This window comes from Nannobrachium achirus (genome assembly GCF_963921795.1).
Source record: "Nannobrachium achirus genome assembly, chromosome: 22".
NCBI lineage: Eukaryota > Metazoa > Chordata > Actinopteri > Myctophiformes > Myctophidae > Nannobrachium > Nannobrachium achirus.
Window position 1 is genome coordinate 14,839,852 of NC_137829.1, and position 22,920 is coordinate 14,862,771.

General features: G+C 42.4%; 1 protein-coding gene across 1 annotated transcript in view; it reads left to right on the plus strand.

Annotated features, from left to right (window-relative positions):
* Positions 1–1,723: 1,723 nt before the first annotated feature.
* The window catches only part of LOC308308375 (ephrin type-A receptor 6-like), a gene marked incomplete at both ends in the record, with an annotated part of 377,312 nt that continues 356,115 nt past the window's right edge, over positions 1,724–22,920 (plus strand). The window contains one exon of the mRNA XM_080753799.1: positions 1,724–1,802. Within this exon, the coding sequence (XP_080609925.1) occupies positions 1,724–1,802 (79 nt within the window). The remainder of the gene's footprint in view (positions 1,803–22,920) is intronic.

Below are 22,920 nucleotides of genomic sequence, written 5' to 3' on the forward strand. Positions count from 1 at the left end.
ATGCTTAAGTGGTATGCGCCTGGACCAGTAGGCCAGCGGGAACCCCGAGCTATACAAAGTTTAATCTGCAACACAATTTTATACAATGTGTAGTATAGGGGGTCCCTGCTTCATCTCTCTGACTCTCGCATCTAAGGGGTCCTTTGTCTAAAAGAAAAAAAGAAAAAAAAGTTGAAGACGCCTGTATGATTGTTTTGTGTGACAGTGGGGCACACACACAGCTTTTCTTTATTTATGTTGTAATGTTCAGGTAATTTCAGTGTGAAAGGGCCATTTGTGGTCATTCCATTACACCCACTACATTAAATGAACATTTACAGAAGATTAAAATGGGATGCTCTGACTTGGAATACACTATCTTATCAGCGATTCATGGAAATACCCCAATATTCTCAAATAGCCTGGCGAGCTACGCACGCACGCACGCACGCGCACGCACGCACGCACACACTTGAATTAAGCTACTATTAGTTGTGGGCCATACACATTTTAGAACAGCATTTAACATGCTCGGTGTTAATTTAACATTGTTGAAAAACACCCAAAGACAGATCTACAATTAAGCTCACAAGATCATATTTTTATTTTTTGTGTGACATTGGCTCTAATCCTAAATCTACTGTCTAAAATGCCTAATCATAAACCCATCCTGAATAGCCTATTTTCTCAATTAGCCCAACTCCATAAATCTTTTTTTTTTACCATAAAACAATAATTTCTGTTGTAAGGACCAAGAAAATGGTCCTCGTCTATTGTCTCACAAACACACACACACACACACACACACACACACACACACACACACGCACACACACGTGCGCGCCTGAGCGAGTTGCTTGCTTGCGTTGCGTTGTCAACGAACCCCCTCTAGCGCCGAGTCTGTCTCCAGCACAGACGCGCTCAGTCTGCCGGCGTGTAGACACTCCGCTCCCCGGCCGGGCTGCTCTCTCCTCTCCTCGCACCGTCTCTCCGCCGTTCAGCCTGCTTCTCCTCCTCCTCCGCGGCTGCTTGCTGCATCAGTCTGGGCTGGAAGGAAGGAAGCAAAGAAGGAAGAAGCAGCGTGGACAAACGACACGCACACACAACCCCACTCACCGAGCAACGAGCGGACTTTACCCTGACGTCCATCACCGACCGACCGCATGAAGCCCGTGTCTTCTTCTGTCCGAGTCCGTGCGTAAAAGGGGGATTAACGGTTAAAAGGTGGAAGATGAGATCGGCTGTCATGATCTCGAGCAGTTTAGGACTATTTTAACATTTAAAAGGGGGAGGCGAGGCGTCTGACTGACACTCTTCCAAGTTGCGTTAACGTCACAAGTTCGTATACCTCCAGGGGGGAATCTGACATTTGTGTGTGTATCTTTTGTGTGTGTGGCCGACTTTTCCCTTTGACGCATCGCCGTTTACGCACCGCGCTGTGCCGGCTGGGTACAGGTGAAGAAGTGGTGGTGATGGATCCTTCCCCGTCCCGGTGTGCTGTCCTTCTTCTAGGTCTCCTGTCCTCCTTCCCTCGGGATTAATACATGTGAGGACCACGCGCACGGACAACAATACACCGCCTTGCTTCAGGTGTGTGAAGCCCCCCCTGTAGCCCCCTCTGCCCTGGCCTGGCCTGGCCTGGCTTGCACGGCTCCTCTTATACCTCCGCGGTTGGTTGTTCTATTACCCCGGGACTGGGATCATCACCATCGTCTTCTTGGATGTTGCAGTGAAAGCAGAAAGCATGAGTTTGGGGGGAAGACTTTTGCTCGTGCTGCTCTTCCACGGGATTCTGCTCACACGCTGCGGCCACAGTAACCAAGGTAGGCTATAAGCTGTTTTTTTTAAACGTTTCTATGTTCATGTTCACGTGTTAACTCCGAGGGTGGTTAAAAAAAACGTTTAATAAGTGTCCGCGTTTGCAATTGGTTCCCATCAATAGGTAAAACTGCCAACACTGTGCTCAGTTCTTCACCCTAAAATATTGACGTAACAAGGACAAACTCTGCAGCGCTGTCATGTTTCGAGAGTTAATAATGAGCCCCCTTTAACTGGTTAATGAAACCGATTAACTGTTAATGACGTCGTTAAGAGGCGATATTTTCAGTCAAACAAACGCGGTGTTAATCATAACAATAGCCAAACGCACAGCTGCTGCTGCATGCGGTCCGTTTTTAAACGCACAAATACAACGTGAGGGTTTAATGTAGGCTACAGGCTATTAATGATCCGACAACGTGTTATCCCCAACCAAGCAGAGTCTCAAAGAATCAGATACAATCAGCCTCTTATTTAAAAAAGACTATACAAAATCGATTTTGAGCGGATTATGCAGCTATGGGGCTGCATTGGAAAACAATGTTAAGCTGTGATAATACCCCATGGCCGAGGTGTGTATCATCTGCCTATGTAGTTCCCCTCTCTGTGGCATTATTAGATCTGCTAATGAATACATAATAGGCTACTTGTCCTAAAATATCAATAGATCAGGAGGGCAGGATGTGATTCAAGAGGCATAGTTATGCATAGCCAAAGCAATTATGTTAATTAGGTTAAAATTCAGGAAGATGATACTGGCTCACACACAAAAAAGCAACCACTCATACAGTACAATATTCTTATTCTTTATTGAAACTGATGAGTGAATAATTAAAATAGTCTAGTTGCACACAGAGACGCCCTCCCAGCTTCTAAAGTTGAATATTTCACTCTGTTTATGAGTTTTGTGAGCTGTCTTTTTTTGTATTCGTCATACTTGACCCATTTACGCACATCTCTTCTGATAAAGACACAACTAACCAGCACTGTTACGATCATCTTCCCATGGACACACTTTCCAGTAAGCCTCTCCAAGGCGGCAGTGGCTCACGGGTAGAGAAACCGTCATTAGAACATGGAGGGTTCCCGAAGGGTTCCCAGTTCGATCCCGGGATCCCCCAGAGTTTGTGTCGAAGAGTCCTTGAGCAAGACTCTGAACCCCTAGTTGCTCTCGGTGAGCAGGTTGGTGCCTTGCATGGTTTCCTCCGCCATCGGTGTTTGAATGTGTGTGTGTGTGTGTGTGTGTGAATGGTTGAATGTAATGCACAATCTCTGTAAAGCGCCTTGGATAAAGGCGCTATACAAATGCACCATAATATTATACTGTCAGGTGGGGATGGTTGAATTGCCTATAGTAGCCTGTCTTTATGTGTGTGAGAAGGTGTGTCTAATTGTCTGGATGTAATTGTGTGCATAATCCTAATATTGTGTGACATTGTGTGCGTGTTTGGGGTCATAGCCGATGTAGTTGAGTGTGACTGTAATTGAGTGCAGTCTGGATGTGTGGCTACTTGTGTATGCATGTGAGAGAGAGTGTGTGTGTGTGTGTGTGTGTGTGTGTGTGTGTGTGTGTGTGTGGGTGGGTGTGTGGGTGCGTGTGGACTGTGGGTGCGTGTGTGTGTAGATCGACCATTTTCACAGTTTGTCATAAGAGAACTATATTGGGCTTAAGTGGTTGTGCGTGCGTGCGTAGATAGCCTATATTCTCTATTCGTCATGATAGAAGTATATAGGGCTTAAGTGATTAAAATGTTTGAAAAACACTGTGTGTGTGTGTGTGTGTGTGTGTGTGTGTGTGTGTGTGTGTGTGTGTGTGTGTGTGTGTGTGTGTGTGTGTGTGTGTGTGTGTGTGTGTGTAAAATGTTTGAAAAACACTGTGCGTCTGCGTGTGCATATGTCCACACGCGTGTTTTTATGCCTGTGTGCAGTTTAGCTGCTGCAGACATAAAATAAGAGCCAGGATGTTTTTGTCTATATCTCAAAGTTGCAAAGTATGGTGCTTGCAAGCACTACACTTTGCATGCACACTCTCACACTCACACACACACACACACACACACACACACACACGCATGCACGCACGCACGCACACACACACACACACAGCCTGGCATTGAGAAACAGCCCTATTGATTTGGAATCTGCCCCCCCAACCCGCTCTCATGTTATATTTTCATTGTTGTCTCTCCTTCCAGGCAGCTCTCTCACCACGTGCGGGCTTCTCTCCTCCTCTAGCGCCGTAGATTGAATGATTGCACCAACCCCTACCATCTCTGATGTCTGTTGTACTCCACTCTCCTATTATATATTGACTCGTTTGCGACCTCACCGCGGCAATCATACCCCCTGCTTTGTCGTTGTCATTGTCTTCTTATTCTGCTACGGATCTGTGGCTGGCTAGCCCCGGCGTGTCGTGTTATAGCGGCGGAGCGGGAACGATGATAACTCCAATAACACAATAAAAGTTTATCTTATGTCTACCATATAAGACGTGAACTTGTGGCTTCGGGGGGTTTTTACGAACCTGCCACAAGGATATTTTACAACTCGCCACATTTGTGATGAGAAAACAATAGGCCGTGCTACTACATACACAACACTCCGGATGTGTGTGTAATATCCAAAAAAGAAAAAAAAGGAGCAAATAAAAAGGGAGTCTGTTTTGTCGTGTGTGTGTCTGTTATCTTTTTTTTTTCATCGTGGAGCGACGGAACGGCAAATATCGGAGATTTCACACCGACAGAAATTGGGCTTAGATGTCAGCCGTATAAAAGGGGAACAATAAAAAAGCAATCACCTCCGGCTCGGTCGCCTGTGTGCCTGCTCTCTGACGACAATCCCTCATGTCAACCCCAGTGGGGAATCCTGGCAGTTATTAACACAGCCTACTCTCTGTGCGCGCTCGCTGCCAAGTTTCAACAAGTTGCAAGTCCCCCCCCCCCCCCCCCCCCCCCCATTTCTCAATAGCTCTCGTCGCATAATCTCCGTGTTCCCCCATCAGTTTCCTCCCATGTGGAAATTCCGAAATGAATAACGTTGGTTCCAGGCAGGCAGTCAAATTACAGCCAAGCTATTCACAGAAGTGATTATAAGCTCTTATGGGACTCTGTTTGGTTCCTGTCTTCCTTTCTTTCGGTGGGTAATAGATTCGCTTGTCCTTAAAACGACGAGGGAAATGTCTTGGTTTAGCCTTTTCTGCTGTTCATTGGGGGGGAGGGAGTCAGGTGTGGCACACGGTGAGCCAGATCGTAGCTAGAGAAAAAAGTAAAAGACTGAAATACTAAATGCTTGTTAATGGATGAATCCCCTGGTTTGTTGTACAAATAAATTCCACGTAGACACCCGTCACTGTGTCTGTTCAAGTCTCTTGTATGAAAAGGAAGCCATTTTCAAATTCACAAGCAATATCATATCTCCAAAATCTGTATTTTTAAATTAGTATTTAAAAAAGAAGTAGGGCAATAACTTATGAAAAGAAAGCATTAAAGAGTTGAAATATGGAGATAACAGGGTTTCTGCCTGACAGCAACACACACACACACACACACACACACACACACACACACACACACACACACACACACACACACACACACACACACACACACACACACACACACACACACACACTCTTATGTTAATGGAATTAGCATAAAGAAACCCAAATTCCCTGCTGCCAAAACGAATCAATTTGGGGGTCCTTGACTTGAACAAGTTTGAGAACCACTGGCTTATAGAAAAGAGTGCTGCCATCTTTGTTAGTGGCACCGCCTACGGTGCCTACAGAGAGCTCAGCATTATGCCATATGCTCCAATACACGCACACGTACACACGCTCATCAAATTGCTGTCATTCAACCAGCACCTGCAGAAAAATGTTAACGCTGCACCTTTAGCTCACAGGACATTAAGAGAGTGTGTGTGTGTGTGTGTGTGTGTGTGTGTGTGTGTGTGTGTGTGTGTGTGTGTGTGTGTGTGTGTGTGTGTGTGTGTGTGTGTGTGTGTGTGTGTGTGTGTGTGTGTGTGTGTGTGTGCGCACACACACACGTACATGTGCATTGCGTAGTGGGAGGTAAGAAATAAAACATAGAATACTGCACTTGGTCCTGGAAAAGGGAACGTAGATTATTTTTAAATGTACGGTTCAACACAGCTTGGAAAGCATGTTTTGATTTGAGAGATTGTTTGGAGCCCACACACCTGGAACCATGTAGAGAGTGACCTACATGAGACGACGTGAACGAGAGCTTAAAATTGAAGCTTCATAGTTGTAGAGCGGTAGTTCTCAAAATGGATTCCAGGGACTCTGTGGGTTCCTTTAGGGGGGGGGTCTAAATTGACCCATACAAGTCTGTAATTCTGACAGTGCACAAATGGAACCAAATGAACCCTAACAGGTTCATTTGGTTCCATTTGTACACTGTCAGAGTTAAGGGGAGACCTTGACATTTGAAAGTTTGAGAAACACTGTTGTAGAGCACGGGTCTTCAACGTTTCTCAGGCCAAGGACCTCGGGCCTGAGAGAGGGAGATGAAGCATGCACCCCTTTCCCACTATATTATTTTGTATAATATTCTGTTGCATATTTTGTTAGATAGCCTCATAGACTTGAGTGTGTGTGTGTACACGGCTACACACAAACAGATCAGAGAAGTTTCAAAGTTTACAATTTACATTTGGGGTGGTTGTAATTGTCTCCCTGCTCTTCTTCTATTGAGATATTCAGATCGTGCCAACATTAAATGGTAAATGGTGCATTTATATAGTGCCATTATCCAAGGCGCTTTACATAGATTGTGCTTTACATTCACCCATTCACACACACATTCATACAACAATGCCGGAGGAAACCATGCAAGGCACCAACCTGCTCACCTGGGTCCGAGCAACTAGGGGTTCAGAGTCTTGCTCAAGGACCTTCGACACTAACTCTGGGGGAGCCCGGATGTTCTAATGGCGGTTTCTCTACCCCTGAGCCAATGCCGGTCATGTCTCACCTATAGACACAGGATCTGACTGAATCTCAAGATTCAATTTATCCCCTGAGCAAGCATGGGTCGGCTCTATTAGCTCAATTGTAACAAAAAAAAATCTGCACTTGTGCAGGAAACCTAGATCAAATCCGGGGTAGAAGAGGAAAGCTAACATAGTGCTACTATAGTAGTATTTGAGTACATACTTAATTTCTTTCCACTAGAGATGTGCCGATTGATCGGTGAGTGATTGCAATCGGCCGATAATGCCTCTGTCGGCTTTGATCGGTATCGGCTTTGCCGATCTACAAGCTAGATCAGCTATTTTCACAATATTTATCTGTGGCACTGAATGTAACCTCAGCTTTAACTCCTACAAGTTGAATTGGATACCAAAGGACCTCAGCCTGCAATCTCCTAATGTTTATACTTAAAACTAATTTACTGCCATTTTGAACATGCCGTCTTTCAGGTTTCCCTGCCAGAAGTCTCCATAGATTTCCATGTAATTTATAGTGCACAGATCATGCACGCCCATGCACAGATCATGCACCATGTTTGTGCAGGCTGTTCACAGCTTTCAAACAAAAAATCTGATTGGAAATCCGTTCAGGCATTCTTGAGATAGCAGCCATTATGTTTTACATGTAAACAAAGATCGCTGCCCTGTATGAAAGATGGGGTTGTATGGGGGTGGAACATGCAAAATCGCGATTGAAATCATGTTTACTAGATTTAATGGGGTCCAAAAATAAATTTTCTTTTCTTTTTTTCTTTTTTTTTATATAACTCGTCAAACTAGTCATAGGCAGTAGATTACAATGTCAATGTTTTCTAAGAAGAATCATTAAATATATAAATGCTGCTACAGTAACACAATAAATAGAAGAATTTATGGATTTGACGCTGTGATCGGGAATATCGGTATCGGCAGGTATCGGCCCCAAAAATCGCAATCGGAGCATCTCTACTTTCCACCACTGCAAGGTTTCCACCCGACGGCGGATGGTATTTGCTGCGCTGTGTGCCATTTGTTCTGATGTATCAGGGCTGTTGTTCTCTCATCATCTAGTGAGAGGAAACATGTCCGTGTGCAGCGGGCGGATGGACGGTGTGCCTGTCAGATTGCCTCGGCTATGGATAGCCTTCAATTTCACAGCACTATCTCTCTCCCCCCACTGGCAGCGGCGCCGCGATCATCCCCACCAGCCGCCGCTCCGAGGTTGTTTACACGGCTAAAATGACAGTGTGCTGGTCTCTCTCTGTCTGTCTGAGTCTCTCTCTCTCTTTCTCTCTCCCAAATCAATTCTTTCCGACTCTCGGTTCATTTGTCAAACACCGTTGTGGTTGTTGTTTTCTTTTAGCTCTTGTTTTTTTTCTGTAGAAACACAAGTCAGAATTGGACTGAGCTTTTATTGTCACACCACAGGACTGCAGGTATTAAAAGAGAGGGTGCATTTCTTTCTTTCTTTTTTCCCCTGTCAACATTGCAGTAGGAGAAGGGAGAATAGAAAAGAAAGTTTACGGTAACACAGAACTAAAATAACAGGAAGGCACAGTCAAATCAATATACCAAGTCCAGGGTGCAAATGTTGCATTGCTAATTGGTAAAATGAGCATCGGATAGAATTCAAAATATATGTGAACTCGCCCTTTAAATAATGCCATCCTCTTGCATTGTGAGCTAGAAAATGTGCTATTTTTATCGAATGTTCCGTTCTCCCCAGGATATGGATGCTAGGGTTCAAGTGGTTAAGCATGCGTATTTACAATGCACTTTCATGGGTTTGTTCAGAAATAGGCTCTGAGAGGCTCTCTCAGAGCCTATATCTGAACGAACCCCTTGCAAAGGGTGGGTGCTGTGCTGGCTCTACCACACTTTGTGCTGTACTGGTGTTTATGTAAAAGTAGGCTCTGCCACGTTGTACTGTACTGGTCTTATATATGCAGACACTTCACGTCACTGTGGCCCTTCACTAAATTCAGTAAGTATCTTTATGAAGCTCCATAGAGGCCGGCCCGAGTGTCCACTTTTTTTTTTGGGGGGGGGGGGGGGATTCAGAATATTGTCCCCCTAAACTCAGCACAAATGTAACCAAATGGACCGTTACATTTGTGCACTCTCTGAGTGAAATTAACACTTTTCTTTTCACTCTGTTCAGCAAGTGACAAGATTCAAGATTCAATCAGGTTTATTTGTCACTCCAGTCATATACAAGCAGCGACATGTTGGTGTGACTGTGTAGCTTTTTTTTTTTTCATTGATTGAATACATTATTCGCAGTTTGCAAAGAGTGCAGAAGTACAGTTATATAATGTTCAAATGGGATGACACAAAAAAGCTTTGAGGGCTTTTTTCCATTGTGGTCCTATGTATTCCACTCATCAAGACTTGTAAAGGAATCGAACCCAGGACCTTCTAGCTATGAGGCGACAGCGCTACCACCGTGCCCCCTTCTGCAGATCAATATGTCACACTCCAATCTTCAGATCATTATGTCACACTCCAATCAAAGCTCTCGTTCAGTAGGGAAGGCCCAGGCCCCTTTAAATACGGTTCGCTTTCTCTACCTATGTTTGGTTATCCGAAGCCTCGGATACGTTATGTGTAGGGATGGGTATCGTTCACCTCTGAATCGATACGATACCTTTTTCGATACCTGGGAATCGATACGATACCTGTTTCGATACTGTTTTCGATACTTTTTTATTTATTATTATTATTATTATTATTATTATTAACTTTTTTCTATAGGCTATTTTACACACCACAATAGGTTATTAAGGCCGCCTAAGACAGCCATTTTCATGTCAAGTAGTAGGCTTACTGTAGTTGATGGGACTACTATTACTGTTACTATGGCTGATATTTTATATACAAGTGTTTGTCTGCATAGAACACATTCTTTATACAGCTATTCTATGGCTATACTGTTGACGGTTTATTATTTTTACTATTATTGTTATCATCATCATCATCATCATCTTCTTACCTTATCTTAGTTTTTCTTATTATTATTATCATCACCTCGATCACAACATTGCATTTTGCTTCTTGTCCCAGAGTAGTGACAATAAAACCTTGCTTCTCTTTTTTCTTAAACCTCACATCAACAATTTGCGTTGCTGAATGCAACTCCGTTGAACGCGAATGCGCGTTCGCGTCTACTGCATACATGAACGTGCAGCATGGAGTTACACAGCGGCAGGGTGTCTGCCCTGCGCTGGCGAAACAAACACAAACATGCGTAAAAAGTTTGTTTCAACCGATCAATTACTTTTTCTAGACGGTCGGAACTAAAGACACATGTACCGCGGCCGCCATACTACACATCTCTCCCGGGACTGTATTCTTATAACACAGAAAAAGGCTTTCACTTCTTCAACACGGAAAGGGTGAAAGCCAGACAGAGCAGCGAGCGGAGAGGGGAAGAGTAGCTCTGGTCCATAGCGTTAGCGTGGGGACTAGGGAGAGGTGATGATCGATGCTCACACAGTGTCACAGCCGGAGATCATAGACGTTGGATCATCGGATGTTTTCAGTTGTGGGCCATTTTCACAGTAACGCAACTACGCAAGTTTACTAAAGCAATTCAATGTTGTTACGGATGCGACCGGCCACGGGTACGTTCAAGAGTATCGAAACGAGGTACCGTTTGTTTTTACGTGAACCGATACTCGATAGTACCGACGTCATGCATTCGATACCAATAAAAGTACCGACTTCGGTACCCAACCCTAGTTATGTGTCAGTATTATATTGCTATTGTTCTGCTATTGTTTCCCTATGGGGGTCTTGCTTAGCGTTCCCTGATTTTGCTTAGCAAGCATGCACAAAATTCAGGGAACATCTCCGAACGCGGAGCCCTTAACGCCAAGATTAACTGTATTCCATTTATGCAATAAATGGTTAAATCTACTTTGACGTGAATGTTCCTGACTAAACTCTTGTTTTTGAAATCCGGAGGCCCATTGAGGCCCGTCTGTTGGAGAATGCTAATGTGAGCAGCGCCGCGGAAAAAGTTCCTCTCACCTCGTTTGCATGAAAGAGCGTCAGTGGTGGGGGCGCGCTGCATGGTTATAGGGCCGTCTGGGTGTCTGTCTGTGCCGCGGTGCGGTGGCCTGCCGTGCGGTGACGTGGCGTGCATGGTTATTTTTGGGGGGAGGGTGTTTGTGTGGCCCGGCAGACGCCCGGGGCAGCGGGGTCGGACAGTGAGATGTCATCGTTCTGCTTTAGAGAGCTTCGTATTTATTATGTGAGTCTCCCCGGCTAGTGTTCTATTCATATCTCTCTCTCTCTCGCTCTCTCCCACTGGAGGTCCCTTAGGGGCCCCTAGCTCCACTACCAGGCTGGGAGGGGGGGCCGGGGGGGCTACGGGTGCTCTCTCCTCATCCACTGAGACATAATTCGAGAGGGAGGGAATGAGAGAGACAAACGAGAAAAAGCGGGATGGGCGAGGGAGATGGCACACGCAAGACAGGACGGGCGTTTGTATTACCATACTTGCGTTGTGCGGACGTCAACGTTTTAGCAACTCTAATCTTGAAGCAGGAAATAGAACAGAATATAACAGAAAAAATAAATTGTATTTGTGGTGACATCTGGCCTTCACAAGTATCATAGTAATACAAGGCAAGCACACAACACACACGCACGCACGCACGCACGCACGCACGCACGCACACACGCACGCACGCACACACACACACACACACACACACACACACACACACACACACACACACATGCACACACGGGCTGGGAGAGGCAGACAGTGTGAACCCTGAAAGACAGCATGTTTCATTTCCATCTACTTTTGTGGATGGAAGTCGAACATACTCTAATTCATCAGAGATTGCAAATGGGTTTAATAATTATTTTGTAAACATTGGAATTTCCTTGGCTAGAAAGATTAAGAGCACAAGCAACTGTCCTCTTGAAAAGATTCAGGGTCAGTACCCGCCCATGTCTATATTTGAACCACCTACATCAGAAGAAATACAGGAGATTATTTTAAAATTAAAAAACTCAGCAGCAGGGTATGATAACATCAAAAGCAGTCTGGTTAAAGAGGTACTGCCCTCAATCATTGAGCCACTGAACCACGTGTTTTCACTTTCCCTTGGGACAGGTGTTGTTCCAAGTGATTTGAAAGTGGCAAAAGTTATACCTTTGTTTAAATCGGGTGATTCAACCTCATTTTCCAACTATAGACCGATTTCTATATTACCGTCTATATCTAAAATATTGGAGAAGTTGATTTATACCAGAATTTTGAAACATCTTAATGACAATAATATATTATATGAACATCAGTATGGTTTCAGACAAAAACATTCTACGTATATGGCTCTATTGCAGCTTATTGATAAAATTACAAATGCACTAGACAATAAGAAATTTTCAATTGGTATATTTTTGGATTTATCCAAAGCGTTTGATACCGTGGACCATAACATTCTAATATCCAAGCTTCAGAGGTATGGTTTGGCTGGTGATGTGATCAAGTGGCTCAGTGATTACCTTTATAATAGAGAACAGTTCGTATCCATAAATGGCACAGACTCTGACAGGGCAAAGCTAGCCTGTGGTGTTCCCCAGGGCTCTATACTTGGCCCTCTTTTATTTTTGATATATATAAATGATTTTGCTTGGGTATCTCCTACATTATTCTCAATCCTATTTGCTGATGACACCAATCTCATTATGTCACATGATAATTTGTCATCATTGATTAGGGAGGCAAATGATGGTTTATCTCGTGTCTCGGATTGGTTCCAGACTAATAAACTATCGTTAAATATAGACAAATCTAATTTCATTTTATTCTGTAATAAAGGTAAGACTTATTCGAAAGAGGAGGCAAAACTATTCATCAATGACACCAAAATTAATCAAGTAACTTCGACAAAGTTTTTAGGTATTATAGTTGATGATAAACTCAACTGGAAAAAACACATAGATCATGTTTGTAAAAAAGCAATGAAGTCAGTAGGTATAATAAGGAAGGTTTGTTCATTGATGGATAGAAGTTGTTTTTTAATTCTTTATTATAGTCTAATTTTTCCTTATATATCTTACTGTAATATGATATGGGCTAGTACTCATTCTTCACATCTCCAAAAAAATATTTTACTTCAAAAAAGATTTGTTAGACTGGCAACATCCTCTGATCGATTTGAACCATCTGCTCCCCTCTTCAAGAAACTAAACATTCTGTCTGTGTCCGATGTTAATTCTTTACAGATATGTATATTTGTGTATAAATGTATCTATGATCAATGCAATCTACCAAATGGTTTTAATAGTTTCTTTTCATTCAATTCTGATATTCATTCATATGTCACACGGCAATCAAAAGACCTTCATGTACCTTATTGTCGTACTTCCCTCAGGCAGTTTTCAATAAGATTTAGAGGAGCTAATCTATGGAATGCCGCCGATCCAATGCTTAAAGGATCTTCATTACTGGTTTTTAAAGCCAACTATAAAAAGATGCTCATTGCTAAAATGTAGTAGATCATGTGTATTTGGTTGTGTACAGGTCTGTAGATAGTTTGTAGTACATATGTATGTACTTCATGTACTCTATTGTATGTGGATTTCATCTAAGCATGTTTATTGAATGTACTGTATAATCTTTTATTTTTTATTTTAAATATGTATACTTATGTCTGTTTTATAATTAGGGGAAGTTCTTCATAAGCCTTTGGCTTCTTCACTTCTCCTGCACAATATTTGATATAAATGTATTGTTTTTCTTATTTCAATTATGTGTGCTAATAAATAAATACAAATACAAAATAAATACAAATACACACACACACACACAAAAGATGCTCATTGCTAAAATGTAGTAGATCATGTGTATTTGGTTGTGTACAGGTCTGTAGATAGTTTGTAGTACATATGTATGTACTTCATGTACTCTATTGTATGTGGATTTCATCTAAGCATGTTTATTGAATGTACTGTATAATCTTTTATTTTTTATTTTAAATATGTATACTTATGTCTGTTTTATAATTAGGGGAAGTTCTTCATAAGCCTTTGGCTTCTTCACTTCTCCTGCACAATATTTGATATAAATGTATTGTTTTTCTTATTTCAATTATGTGTGCTAATAAATAAATACAAATACAAAATAAATACAAATACACACACACACACACACACACACACACACACACACACACACACACACACACACACACACACACACACACACACACTGTAGGATGTACTTGCATTCACAAGCACATAGTCTTTTTGAGCGGTGGTTACACCGTCTCCTATACGTGGCCGTGTGTGTATGCGTGTGTGTGTGCGTGTGTGTGTGTCTGTATGTAGCCTGCAGGCCTGCAGTACCTTTTATGACCACACATGTTAAGGGAGGGGCGCTGTTGTTCAGGCCAGGCCAGACCAGGCACACACACACACACACACACACACACACACACACACACACACACACACACAGGGGGGAAGGGGGGGGGTAAACCACCGCTCAGTTCACACGGGTGTGATTTTTTGCTTTCTCTGTGGGTGGGTGGCTCCCCTTCCACTCCTCTCTCTCTCTCTTTCTCTCTCTCTCTCTCTCTCTGACCCTCAATTACTCAAGTCTGGTTTTCTTTTCCAGTTATCTTTTCTTTTTCTCTACCACGCAGTTCTCTCCATCTCTCCATAATCGTTTTTATCGTTTATCGCGATAAAAGGCCACTCACAAGAGATTTTCATTTATCGTGAAAATGTCCTCCGTCATACACAATTTAGAATTAGCTTTTGTTGACACACACACACACACACACACACACACACACACACACACACACACACACACACACACACACACACACACACACACACACAGCAGCATCACACTGCGTACCATAAAAGTGTTCATTATTATGCAGGAATATCATTAGTCCCTCACCTGTGCACAGCTGTGTGTGTGCTGCTGTCTTTATGTTGTTGAGTGACAGTGCCAATGTGAGCTAATTAGCCCCGCCACTTGACCAGCACACTGCTGCCCAATGTGACCATTACCACACGCTGGCACTGCCAACCACTAGACCTGGCATGAGACAGAGAGAGAGGGAGAGAGAGAGAAAGATGTATGTATGCAGAATAATTTTGATACATTTAACAAAGGTACAAGATGTTTATTTTAACATTTGAAAAGTTGTTTAAATAACAATTGGTTTAGTAGCAATCTAGCAGTCAGATGATTATAATTAATGCTTCTCCTTCATTCAAGTTTGGTGAATGTAACCTTGGCCAGGAAGAGTTTTCAGGCGGTAATCATCGTCATCAGGTGTTTCAACTCTGAACCGCTACAGGCTATGAAGGCAGGGCGGCCAAATCACTGCCCATCTCCTCCTCCTGACCAAGGCTAAACTCCTCCCTCCTGCTCTATAACCAACAAGAGGCTCCTCTGGGGAGGTATTGGGTGGGTAGGTAGGTAGGTAGGTAGGTAGGTAGGTAGGTAGGTACTGTAGGTAGGTAGGTAGGTAGGTAGGTAGGTACTGTAGGTACCGGTAGGTACTGTACCGTAAAAAAAAAGAGCAAGGCACAATAAAAAGAAGAATATATACATAAAGTGTCAAAAAACTGTCACCGATCATAAGTGTCACATCACAACACAAATAGCAATCACAAATAGCAGGCACAACTTACCAATGCAGTGCCAAACAAAAGTGTTCATTACAGTCAATGCTAGTCAGTGCTACACAAGTATCACCGCCATGACAAACACAAGCAATGATACTCAATACTACCAACACAACCCAATAGTGCAGAGCCAAACACAAGTGTCCATTGGTCAGTGCAAACAAACAACAAAAACAAGGTGACACAGGTGCATAGAGATCTCCAGTACTGTGGGGTTATTCCTGCCTGGAGCTCTCCTTCGTCTCACCAGCTGCTACAGCTTCATCTCGCCAGCTTCTACAGCTGTGTGCTGCACCTGTGACCCCTCTTGTCCACACTAGCTTGGGCTCCACATCCTGGCTTGATGCATTTTGGCCTTCTGTGTTCCTGCAGGTCTTTTCACAGTGACACACTTCACTTCCAATGCCTCCCCGGTTGATGTTGTTTGGGTGAGACGTCTCGTTATCTGTGGGTGCCCTCTTGCGAGTGCTGTGCATGGTGTTGCTAACCTAATACACCCACAGCAGTCTTTCCTGGAGGTCATCTGTCTCTCCAGCGTCACCAAACTTCCTCGGTTGCCATCCAGAAGTCACTGGTTGCCCAGAGTTCTATGATTATAATGAAATAAATTGATTCTAGCCATCTTTCTCTCCCTGTAACTCTCTCTCTCTCTCTACACTTCCTCTGTGGCTCATGATTCCAGTCACCCCCCCCTTTACCTGCTGACTTCAGTTTTGTCGGTATAGATTTTTATATAGATTGCATTTCTGCGATGTCACTGCAAAGGGTGAGTGAAAACACATCCCGTTCTATTGCACAGCCTCTAATACCTCACTGATGATATCACAGAGGATTCATAAACCCTTCAATACACAGCCTTCAGCACCCGCATGACTGGGCTCTCTTGCCTAGCTACGGTGTACACTTACTGTCTGGGTCTGAGTACCACTGTTCATCTTATCGACTAAAACAGTTGGTTCCCAAACTGGTGATCCCCAAATTACTTTGGGGGTTCCCCAGATGATTAGCTTAATGTGCACCATTGTTTTCTCACTCAACAGTAAGCAAACCAACATACCGTATAAGTGGTTTACAGGGTATGTGCACATTTCCAAAGTCACAATTTAAGGACTTTTAAGATTTTTTTTAAGGTAGCATGTTGCTATTTCTACAAGTCATCTTTTCGACAAGCAAAGCTAACCCTAACCCTAACCTCCATGGGGTGATTAGCGATACCTGCCGACGCTCCGTTTTCGAAATGATGTGCGTTCGAAAAAGTGAGATTTCCCCATTTTTTAATACCAAATTACCAAATTGTCAAATATCATGTAAGAAAGAGGCAATATCTGAGTCAAACTAAATGTAAATGCCTACAATTCCATGTGCTTGTCAGGGTCAGAGGTCCCCAGTTCATATATGATTATTTCTGGGGGTCGCGGCCTAAAGAGTTTGGGAACCCTTGGACTTAACTGACAAAAACTAAATAAAAACTAAGTTATGATGACTAAAGCTATGATATGACTATATTGACAATTTAAAATAGGCTTTCATGGTATGACACAGTCATATCTTTATTTTTTATTTTTTAAGATTCACGCTTTACACATGACATGTACTGTACAAGTCAAGAAAAGGGAGCCCTCGACGAGGCTCCAGCCTCCCACATGATTCTGTTCAAATGCACAAAATTACCCTAAGTTACCTGAGCGCTAACGTGTTAAAGAACGGTGTCCACTGTTGGCCACATTCTGTGAGAGAAACGAGACGAAAAGAAGCGACAGGTCACCTAGGCCAGCGGTTCTCAACCTTTTAACGCTGCGACCCCCCCAAAAAAATATGTATTTGAACTGGTGACCCCTCACTTGGAATTGTAGGAGTTGAGGCATTACACAGATAACTATTGTGAAAATAGATGATGATGTTCAATATTTTTGAAACATTTTAACATAAATCTTGTATTTGCGTGGTTTAAACAGCATAAGGAAGCAAACCCGTAAGCAACTAACCAATATTTATAAGTGACTTGCAGTGCAGAAAAACAAGCCCAAACAAAGTGCTTATACTTGCTTTGGCTTTGAAGTGAGAACCATGCACATTATACATAACTCATGAGGTTCATATGAAAACGTATCCTCATCTCATCTTTGATGCTCTGCAGAGCAACAAATAAACCTACTGTACTAACAGTTAACTAATGCAAGACTGTACATAATAGACAATACAATATACATCAGAAACACATTCAAGACAGTTTAGTAATATAGATTGCTAGAAAAACAATGCTGTCGGACAGAAGCCTCAATACTTTTGTACTTTTACTCAAGTACATTTTGAATTACGGACTTTTGCTTTTACATAGTATTTTGGAGTTTTGATACTTTTACTTAACCCTTCTTGTGCCTATCCCGAACAAGTTCGGAATATTTTCAATCCAATACAATATTTTTTTTTGCTATTTTACATACCCTGAGCTGCTTGTAGAGATGTGGGTCGTCCTGGGTCGTCCTACGCTTTCCAACGAGTGATGCTAGATGGTCCGACGATTTATTCCATTGAAAATGGTTTAAAATAAAGTTTAGAGCCCCCCCCAAAAAACTCAATCTATACTGTCGGCGGCGCGACGTATTCCGGGGTGCCTATCCCGATCTAGTCCGGGATATTTAATAAAATGAATTAATTAATCGGAGGCCTCAACGAAGCCCCGGTCTAAATTTCCATCCATGGCCGGGGCCGAGACTCGGCCATCCAAGGGCCGTAATCGGGCAACGCCGCCGCATCGCGCCGCCGAATCCAATACAAAGTCACATCTTTAGAGAGCATTTTCTCTGAATTGTGTTCCCAGACCAAAGACAACGTTTTTTTGCGACTGAAATAGCTTTAGATCGGGCTTCTAAAAAATAAAGACGCAAACGGCTAAGTGTTAGCTAACTTCCTCCTCTCGCCATACATTACAGTGGCTGGAGTGAAATCCCAAGGCACTACGGGCAGTGTCGACGGAAGCTAGAGCGAAGGCCTATAGAGATATTTCTGGCACTCTAGCGACACCTTGTGGCCCGGGGCACTCATTGGGTTAATTAAAACATTTCAGTACTTCTGAAATGTAACAGTTCTTGGATGTACAGCGACGAGATATGACATAACGTAATATTCCTCTGATGAAGTTTCGGTTGTCTTTGACTCTGCCTGAACGCTATAGACTCGCCCCAGTAATTGAAGAACTCAGCGCTGTAGGAGTACTGATTCAGTTAATCCGTGCACACAGCGGGGTCACCACTCTCTCGCTGCGCTCCCCATACGTCGATGCCTTCTCAGGAGGGGAGCTGCGAGAGCAGAAATTCATTTGTTTTAAACAGAATATGCATGAAATTATCGAAGGCAACGCCGCGTTCCAGCCGACCGCGCTGCCGATTCAAATGTCAAGTTGATCCGAGTGCTTGTGAGGTCGATTCAACACTCGGATACTGACTGTGTGTACAGTGCTACTGTATGCATAGCTGGAGGAAGTACTCAATGTTTTGAATTACGTCAAATTGTCTATACCACAATGTAGAAATATTCTGTTAGTAAAAGTCGGATATAGTATAAGTACACAAATGTTGGCATTAAAATATACTCACCAAAAGTAAAAGTATAGCCTACTCACTACGTACTGTAGAAGGTTTTCAAAACAGTAAAACTCTTTTGAAAATAGCAGATCTACAAGCTTCTAGATCTGCTATTTTCAAACAGCCAATGTTGATTCATGTTTCATAATAATAATAATCAAAAGCTACAAAGTGTACTGTAGTAACTTTTCTTTTTTTTAATTGGACAGTAAAAAAGTACAATATTTGCTGTGGAGCAGAAGTAAAAAAAGTGTTGAAGATTGGAAATACTTCAGTTGAGGCTGCACTATTCAAACATTTTAATGAATAAAATGTAATTGTGTCCAATCTGAATGGTAGAGTATGTTAGTACAATATAACTTATACAATTGTGGTGGTTGTATTTTGTCTCCCTGCTCTTCTATTGAGACATTTAGATCAAAGGTATATCAAAGACACAGGATCTGACACACATTTTGACCTGATGGTCAAGATTCATTTTATCCCCTGAACAAGCAGGCCGGCTCTGTTAGCTCAATGGCAAAAACACATAAAAATCAGGACTTGCGTAGGAAATTGGGTTCAAATCCAGGGTAGAAGAGGAAAGTTACATATGCTGTTTGTACTTGAGTAGTACTTGAGTAGTATGTACTTATAGTTACTTTCCACCAAGAGACACTCTCATTAGGCACTGGCTTTCACCGGTTGCTAGCTTTAACGAGGTCTCTCTGCAATGCGGTTGACATTCCTGTTGGTTGTTGTCAAAACCTCTCATATTATATGAGATGCTATTCCATAATGAAGCACTTTGGTTCAACTCTGTTGTTTTCCTTAGAATGCATGTGCTGATTGTGCTCTATAAATAAAGTGGATTGTATCGAATGAAATTCAGTTTCAGCCTCCACAAGCTGCCGGCCTTGGTGGACAAGGTTGATGTATTTACTTACTTACTTACTTACTTACTTACTTATTACTTACTTACCAGGGACAGCGCACACCAGTAAGACTCCCTAATCGGGAGTTTAGCGACCGCCAGGTCGCATGTATACACAAATTGGCCTGTAAGTGTAGGCAACATCTGTAGGAGCAGTGTCCATTAATGTTGTCTGCAAAAAGCAACCTCATGGTGGCGCTAGAAGAGGAGCATGTGAGAAATCAGGGGCGGAGGTTGTGGTTTGCCAGTCAAGGAGTCAGTGTGCAAAGTTTGGCATGGATAGGGGTGCCGGAGATACGAGTAGGGCCAAAAGTGTGACGGACAGACAGCCGGTGGAGGTTTTCATAGTAACCAGGGACAGTGCACAATAATCAACATATCAGTTTTAACATCCATGTAAATGAGCCAGAGTTCGCCAGAAGCAGATTTTCATCTGTAGTCCCTGAGCAGGCTGTTAAAAAGTGGTGATATAACTATCCATACACAAAAAAAATACATATAAATACAAGACAAGTAGACATAGTACAGGAGAAGTACAGTAAAATATGATACATTACACCAGTGGCAAATAGACCTGATAATTACCCATAATTACACATTTGGTTTGCTATAAAGCAATTATGTCCTGGTCCTTAAAACGTGTATTAAAATGTTAAAACTGAAACCCCCACTCCAGTGAGCCACGGCAGGTATTTTTCTCTGTGTTCTGTTGCATTTTGACTTTCAAAGATAATATACAGTACCTACAGTAGTTTCCTGTAGATGTCGTAGTTCAGGAACTTTCCTGTTAATCGTCACCTCTTTTGGGATGCAACAACCACAGTTGTAAATGTTAATGGTAAAATTGGAACTACACAGTGGAAAGTAACAGGTAAATGGTAAATTGGAACGATGCAAACACAGTGTAACGTAACAGCAAAGGTGATAAAACCACACCCTCCGCTGGACGATGATGCGTCCAGAGGCCAATGAACTCACTTTTCTGAGCCTTATAATTCAAACTACAGATTGCAGAAAAAACACTGAATGTTGAAAGTTCAGTTTTTTGTGTTTGAAAAACTTTAAGCCATCACTTACGGTTACATTTGAGTCAGTCAGGGTATTCTAATTAGTTCCTTGCCTCAAAATGTATTTGGAAGTCAATTACTTCTGGTCGACCCTGGCACAAATATATTTTTGAGATATGGTTCGCAGCCAAATATATAAAGCCTATAATGAAAAGTTTGAAAACCTCAAACCTCGTTCAGGACATACAAGATTTCCACTCTACAGTGACGGTACAGTATGCCACCCTGAGGGCCGTAGATTCTTTTGAAGCGCAGCTTTGTGACTTTGTTTTGAAATGATGAGTCACTGTTTGTGAACGAACCCCACGAGCTCGACGTTAATCTGCAAATAATCACACTCTCAGCTGAGAGCTGACATATACACAATGCTTCCGGCCCAAACTTGGAAGTAGGGTGTCCCTAAGCCACACATGCGCTGGGTGAGCAGCTTTTCCTTGAAATGAACGGCATGAGATTTTCTGTCCGTCCTCAGATATCATCATGATATTTAAACCCATTCAACTTCCAACTCCATTAAGCTAACAATGTGAGACTCATTTATAACACGCTCCAGCTTCTGCTGAGTGATATTGTCCTATTGCGTGGGGATGGCATCATTTTTCTATAACTTTTCCATTTTATTTTACTTTTTAATTGTCTCCACCAGGCCGAAGGTGTGGCCGAGACTATGTTTTGTGCCCTGTCCGCCAGTGTGTCTGTCCGCCAGTCTGTCTTGTTTTTATGTTACTCCTACAGCTTTTGTCCAAACATTACCCAACTCGATATATTATCTCTATAGTCATGTGATTAAAATGGATCTGTTGGAATTGTCATATTCCATCCTGATTGGCTAATATTGGGATCTAACGTTTGCAGTAGTGGCTCGTTTCAAATAATAATAATAATAATATTGTTGAACTATAGTTCAATAATAACTTAACAGCTCAACCCAGATTTCAGTCAAATTTCCACATCTCCATTATTTCAATTTGCTAATATCCCGTAAATCGGTGTCCTACTTCATCGAACAAGAGTGACTCACAAAAATAGCAACATTAGCAAATGTGCAAGCGTACTGAAGTGTTACTTTTCAGGAAAAGTATAAATAAAATAAGTACCTGTGGTCGACTGGTTCCACTGGATCCAATGTAGTTATAATTTAGTTCAAGCTATCGGTATTTTATACACACACCCACCCGCACACACTTAGCCACATTCAGTTTCAACATTAGCGAATAGCGAAAAATGTTGGACATTGAAGGCGGTTGAGTGTGTGTGTGGGTGTCTCCAAATAGCTTGAGACTAAATAATAACTACACTGGATTCATTGGAATGCATTTGAACATTCCTGATCGGGTGGAAACCTCATTTCTCCCAAAAGATTCAAATAAAAAACATTGAATCCGCAAGGTCAAAACGAGCTTTTGATGCTTTTTTTGTGACGCTGTATCAAGTAAAGCGTTATTTACCAAAAAGTGTAAATATGGAGATAAGAGGTTTCTGCCCCACATCAGCGATATGCTTTCCATGCTTTTTAAAAGTTTTGTGGTTGACATTTGAAAGGTGCTTTGCTTATTATTTACTTGACAATTGACACGTAGCAGCAAAATCCCACTAATTGATAGGCTGCCGCATTGATGTGCTGTCCGCACAATATATTTGAAATGTAATTGTACTTGGCAAGGTGACTGGGGTCGCTTGCATAATGGGACTTTTTTGAGAAATGCGCCTCGCTGTGTGCACAACGCACTGACAAGCCTTATGTAAATGAAACATTTATTTCATTTATACATGTATTTATTTATTTTTTTCCCCACCTGATTTGGCGTTTGCTTTTGTTATACACGGGCATCACGCTGACAGCCAAATCCACTAAAGCCACATCCTCTCCGTTTTCTCACTGTAAATCATTTTGCCGGTGACAGAGAGACGCCAG